This window comes from Mixophyes fleayi, chromosome 2, assembly GCF_038048845.1.
Source record: "Mixophyes fleayi isolate aMixFle1 chromosome 2, aMixFle1.hap1, whole genome shotgun sequence".
Classification (NCBI taxonomy): Eukaryota; Metazoa; Chordata; class Amphibia; order Anura; family Limnodynastidae; genus Mixophyes; species Mixophyes fleayi.
In genome coordinates this window covers 322239018-322245017 of record NC_134403.1, presented here as the reverse complement: position 1 = coordinate 322245017, position 6000 = coordinate 322239018, and the positions used below count along the sequence as shown (strand labels likewise).

The 6000-nt window shown below is 39.0% G+C and overlaps 1 protein-coding gene across 2 annotated transcripts in view; it reads right to left on the bottom strand.

The window, feature by feature from the left end:
• Window positions 1–781: 781 nt before the first annotated feature.
• Window positions 782–6000, bottom strand: part of SGSM2 (small G protein signaling modulator 2) — a 293928-nt gene continuing 288709 nt past the window's right edge. For both annotated transcript variants that reach the window (XM_075196760.1, XM_075196759.1), the window contains 2 exons: window positions 4663–4830; window positions 782–3404 (listed from right to left, as the gene is read on the bottom strand). In XM_075196760.1, the coding sequence (XP_075052861.1) occupies window positions 3316–3404; window positions 4663–4830 (257 nt within the window). In that variant the 3' untranslated portion in view covers window positions 782–3315. The remainder of the gene's footprint in view (window positions 3405–4662; window positions 4831–6000) is intronic.

Below are 6000 nucleotides of genomic sequence, written 5' to 3'. Positions count from 1 at the left end.
AGAATGACTTGCTTAGCATTAAGAGCAAAGCAAACAAGGAGCAAATTTGCACCTGGGCAAAACCATATTGCACTGCGGGGGGGGGGGGGGGGGGTTGAAATGAGAAGACGGAATTTGTGAGGGGGTGTATCATAGCTGAATTCTAAATTACAGTGTAAAAAATACAGATGTCCAGTATTGGTGTGCTACTTGCAAAAGAAGATAGTATATTTTCCCTGCATGCAAAAAGAAAAGTTGCATTTGTACCCCTTGCATTGCAACATGGTTTGTCCGGAAATAAATTTCTCCCTTTTATTTGCTTTGCTCTTAACTCTAAACGAGGTTCAATATGTGTTGATGGAGATTAAGTTCTATAACAAACTGAACACCTGATTTGTTTGGTATTTCATCTAATAGCTCTTTACAATAGTCAAAATGAAGGACTTAGTCACAGAGCTATCATGGGCAGTCAATAAATCAATATTAAGAATGGAAAACGTATGCACACCAACTGCTTTAATACTCTCTGATCCAGTACTTCAGCCACAGCTAAAGTGCAGAAGTCTGTCACCGGTGATAGCACCATTAGATGTTCTCATTAATTTTACTTGCGCATTAAAAATGGCAAAGACCCATCACATCAGTATAAAAGGTAACATAACAAGACAAAAAGTAATACAGTAATTATTTTATACATTCACATGCCCAAAGTCAATGGCTAGCTTCATTTCCCTGACAAGTCTGTCAATCTAAAGAAACTATTTTGGCAAATTTAATAGATTGACACTGAAAACGTAAACACAACCATACAACGGTTACTGTATTGGAGCAATGATATAGAAATAAACAAGTACATATAACATCTGATCCTTTAACATATATTTTGTATGCCCACTGTGACCTAATTACGTAGCTGCAGAAGACTCCTGTCATGGTGATGATTTGTGCCTCTGATTCTGTAACAGACCAGTAGATGTTTTATACCAGGAAACACTGATTCTAATTGTGGTCATTTAACCTCATTACGCAGTGAATGACTGGCCATCATTGAAGCCTTTCATTGATTTTGTTTATACACTATGAGTGATCACAAGGAATATTAAGCAATTAATTTGAATATTTATTATCAGTAGTTAAAAGAATGAGCTTAAAATGTGCAAAAATTCTTCTTTTTAAATGTCTGATTATAATATATCAACTGATTTCTGTTTTTTTATTTATTAATATGCACATTATTAGACACCAGTAAACAGCAGAGATGAGCTGCAGCTCTGCTGGTCCAGCACACCCTTAGTTTCAGAAAAGGTTTCCTAAGCCTGTTTTTTTTCTTTCATCTTATTGTTTAACAATCAGTGGCCTTCAGTATCTTTCATGGTGGAAGACAAAGCCGGTACAAGTTGTAAGCAGAAGAGGCAGCTGCCTTGGGAACACTAAATCCAGGGGATGGATAGTCCTGATTTGTATGAAAACAGGAGTAAAAAGGTATTTTTTGTCAGATCTGAACCTGATGGCCACCAGTTGACTGTCTGTTTTTCTATCCATTATTAACTTAAACTTATAGTACAGTGGTCCTAGCTCTTCAAATTGATGTATAGTTTGTCTATAATACCCACACAGTATAGCACTGTGATTGCTAAGCAAGAGCTGCTAGCAGTTTTTTCTCCATTTGGCCTGGTCCTCTCATGAGTGACTTGGCTAATTTAGTCCAAGGCATGTTCACCGGCCAACAAGCGGTATTACCATTTTATATAGGTGGAGAACCTGTTTAACCTGATCACCAGAATTGACAGAAGGATACAATCTGGGTCGTACAGGAACACTATGCACCGGGAATGGGGTTGGTCCATGGGTATGCATTGGAAGAGGAGACAGATGGGCTCAGTTTGCCATTGATGCTTGCCCTATGAATTGTGGAAGAGGTTGTTTAAGCTTGAACCTCTCCTTATACACATAGTTAAACAAAGACAAATTTATAAATTAATTACATAAATTAACTGGCAAACAAAACACAGTAAAGGTTCCTTATAATCACAAAGAACGTACATGCAGCCACCATGCGGAATGGCAGTTTCCCCGCTCAGATATTATTAATACTGGAATCTATTCAGCAAAACATGATATGCTGAGCAGGAAATGGAATAACTTCAATAATACAGAGCAGTTTCTTCAATTAAGTCATGGGTCATCCAAGGTCACTTACTAAATAAAGTGCAAGCACCACCCTTTAAACAAACACTTCCATGCCAACAGTGATCCGATAAGGTGCAGTCTATGTCCTGGTTCAATGTAGCTTTAAATCATATTTACTTTACAATTTTTATGACCAAGATGGTTTTTTACTGTGAAACATGAAGGTGTTCTTAGTCATCATCATGCTCCTCCATGTGAAATAAATTTGCATTAGATCTTAATATGGGCACTACTCCTGAATGTCCATTTGATATATATTATTGTAGATCCTTTTGTTTTTAATAAAAGGCCTGTTCAGATCATTCACTGTTTATGAAAATAACACAAAGCACTTGAGAAAGCATTTATGAGTCACCTGGCGACTCCTAACCAGATCATCAAGTGGTACAAGAATAGGCATAGGCACCATCTTTATCTACATTGACAGCTTAACCATGGTGTATTATGCTTACACACCTCCTTCAAAACACATGGCATATGGTAATCTTTTAAAGTTGCCCGATGCTTGAGCTCATGAGTTTCTGTTGGTATGTATGGGTAGCTTTTGTTAGTTATAGACAAAACAGCCCATCACATGCCAAACTGACATTCCACAGCCCTTCATGTTATCACAGTGGGATTATACAGAGACACATCTGCATGCTGAACAAAATTACAAAATATAATGCATTTTAACATGATTTGTAAAAGGCCATCAGTTGGCATGTGTCCTCTGATGAAGTCAAAAGAAAAGATGGGATTTCATAAATTCCTTGGCCAACAAAGGGTAGGCTTTCAGTCTCAGAAGACAATGATATACTTCCACTACTCCAGCAGCAAAAAATTCAAAGGTGAACAAAGCCCGGTGGCTTTTGACATTTCTCAGTTTCACTGAAAAGAGCATCTGAGAGATATGTATGGTTATTTACTCAAGATCAAACTCTGATCTTTGTTTTAATCTAATTGATATTCTGTTTTTGTCTTGTAAAAGTATATTAGAAATGTAAAATTTAGCACATTTGTGGGAAAGTTCCTGAAAAGGTTCACACAGATATACAGAGCAAGAGAAAGTGGGTTCCGTTGCTGCTGGACACAGTCGAAGGCCCTTTGAGCACCTCTGTATGATGATCTTACTTTCGATGGTCTCCAGTTCAATGTGGAAGTTTCTCACTTATTTTCAATAAGCGTTTGGACCTTGTGAACTAGTTCCCGGGCTATCCTCAGAATCAACTGTGCATCATGATGTTCTGCCATTTCTACCAAAACAAGATGGTGGCACTTACGTTAATATACTCACATTGTTATTTTCTTACATGATACCCAGTTTACTTCCTACTTGTTTTCTTCAACGGGGAGTAAATTATGTAAGTCATGGTAGGGTATGGAATAAAACTGGAGCAACAAGTAACATCTTCAGCATACTGAGTGGGGTATGATTACAAGGTTGCATGACTACATCTTATCATCATAATCATCTATTTCTATAGCGCCACTAATTCACAGAGAACTCAGTCACATCAGTCTCTACCCCATTGAAGCTTACAGTGTAAATCCTCTAACATACACACACACAAACCAAGAAAGACTAAGGACAATTTAATAGCAGCCAATTAACCTACCAGTATGTATTTGGAGTGTGGGAGGAAACCGGAGCACCCGGAGGAAACCCACGCGAAGACAGGGAGAACACACAAACTCCACACAGATAAGGCCATGGTGGAGAATCGAACTCATGTCCCCAGTGCTGTGAGGCAGAAGTGCTAACCACTAAGCCACAGTGCTGCTCTCTTTCCTTGGCATGTTGCCAATGAAACGCTTGGAAAGTTTGTAGTATACATAAAGCGTATCAGTACCCGTGTGACAAGAACATATAATTGTTGTGGCTAATACACATGGGTACACACATCTCCAGTGTGATATTAGCCTACGGGCTCATACACACAGGTTCTGAGACACAGCTGCATGCTTAACAAAAGTACAAAACCTATTTAATTTTCTCAAATGATCCCTCCAGCATAATGTACTATGTACTTCAATAAGAGTTGCCTTAGAACTCCATCGCATTTTACTGAGTGGTAACACTGCTGTACACTGCAGGCAACACTGGAATTGGCACACAGTGAAGTGAACACTCATCAGAAAATGTACAAGTCTATTTGCTTTTGTGCTATCAACATCAAAGTGTCTTTCATAGGCGTTGAGAAGGTGCGTTAAATGCTTTAAAATAAAATTCATGTGTACGAAATCTAAGGATGAAGAAGATTCCAAACTGTGACATCATTTTTGTACACTTCTGGTTCCACAACATAGTGTTATATTGTTTGTGTGTCTGTAGCTAAATAAAACATATTTACAAAAAATATAATATATATATTTATGGCTATAACATATTTGTATGTAATAATTTATAATAACAAACTTCCAGAAAAGAAAAGTAAATATAATTTTAATTAGGTCAATAAACCCCACAAAACACACGTCATTTCAAATAAAAAAGACCTGCATATTGCTTACCATTAAAAAACTTGATGATATCTGTGAAATCCATGTTATTGTCTCGTACTATCTCTCGATAAACTTGCACCAGAGCTAGAGCAATGAATAGTACAAAATGCTGAGAGGAAATTTGTCTGGCCGCCCATATCACTTCCCACACGGCAAAAACATCTTCATATAACAATTCTGTTGAACAGAAGACAAGGGCACATAATGGGCTTATCGTGAGAGGATATGGAAATATTGTCAACAAATCACATATATTATACTGACCATACTGAAAAAAAAAGTTTTCCATTAAACTATAAATAAAAAACATCTTAGCTATGCATTTAGGGGTGTCACTACTGAGGGCTTAGTGTAGCTCATTGGAGCCTGTAGACACGTGAACTTTGGCATCCTAGGCCACACCCCACCCTCTTGTCATGCAGTCTGGCCCTGTCACAGAGCATAATGCTCCTAGACACAAGCCTCTAGTGCTTCATACTAATCTAGGCCTGTTCCTACCCTCTTATGACTTAAACTGCCCCCGCAGGCTGATAACTGCTCCCCCTCAAGTAATGCCACTCCCAAAAACCTTTATTTCTAAACCCGTCATATACTTAATGAAGAAGGATGCGCCTTTTCCCTCTTCCTGGCCTGGATTGGCATAGGCATCACCGGGAGCTTTCCCGGTAGGCTGGTGACTCATACAGCCACCTAACCGTTTGTATATATAAAAAACACATATCTGGCTTTCAGTGTCACTGCGCATACGTGAACAGGCTAGACGGGTCTAGCATGTATATAACCCTGGCAGGGGAGGGCTGGCAAATTTTAGCCCGGGGGTAAGACTTGACTCAGCAGCCTATTAACAACATTTTAAAGGAAAAAATATGCAGGTGGCCCAGTGACCCAGCCCCAGGTAGCCCACTATGGGACCAGCCTGGGGGGCATATGCCCCCCAACCCCACAGCCCAGCCTGCCCCTGATCCCCTGTGACTGGCCGGGTAACATGGTAAATTAAGCCTTACATCTAGTAGCCAGCAACACTGAGATTGGTAAGCTTTTATTGATAAATTATGGAGATAAGTGGCTATAGAAAACCAGCCCTATCAACCTGATTTAATAAATAGGCTGTATATGAGGATTGCAGGAGTGGAGGCTTCAGGTGAGAATGGGAAACATTCTTAGGTTGGAAGGTAAGAATGGGAAATAATTTCCTCATTATACGTCATTGTAATGTGGTCAAACCACCGTGCAACGTGCACAATGTTATATCTTAGTGTTGGAAGGTATGAATTTAAATAGGTTGCACTTTGCAGTGCTACACAGACATTGTGGATATGTTCATTCTCAGTTGCTTAGAGCAGCTGG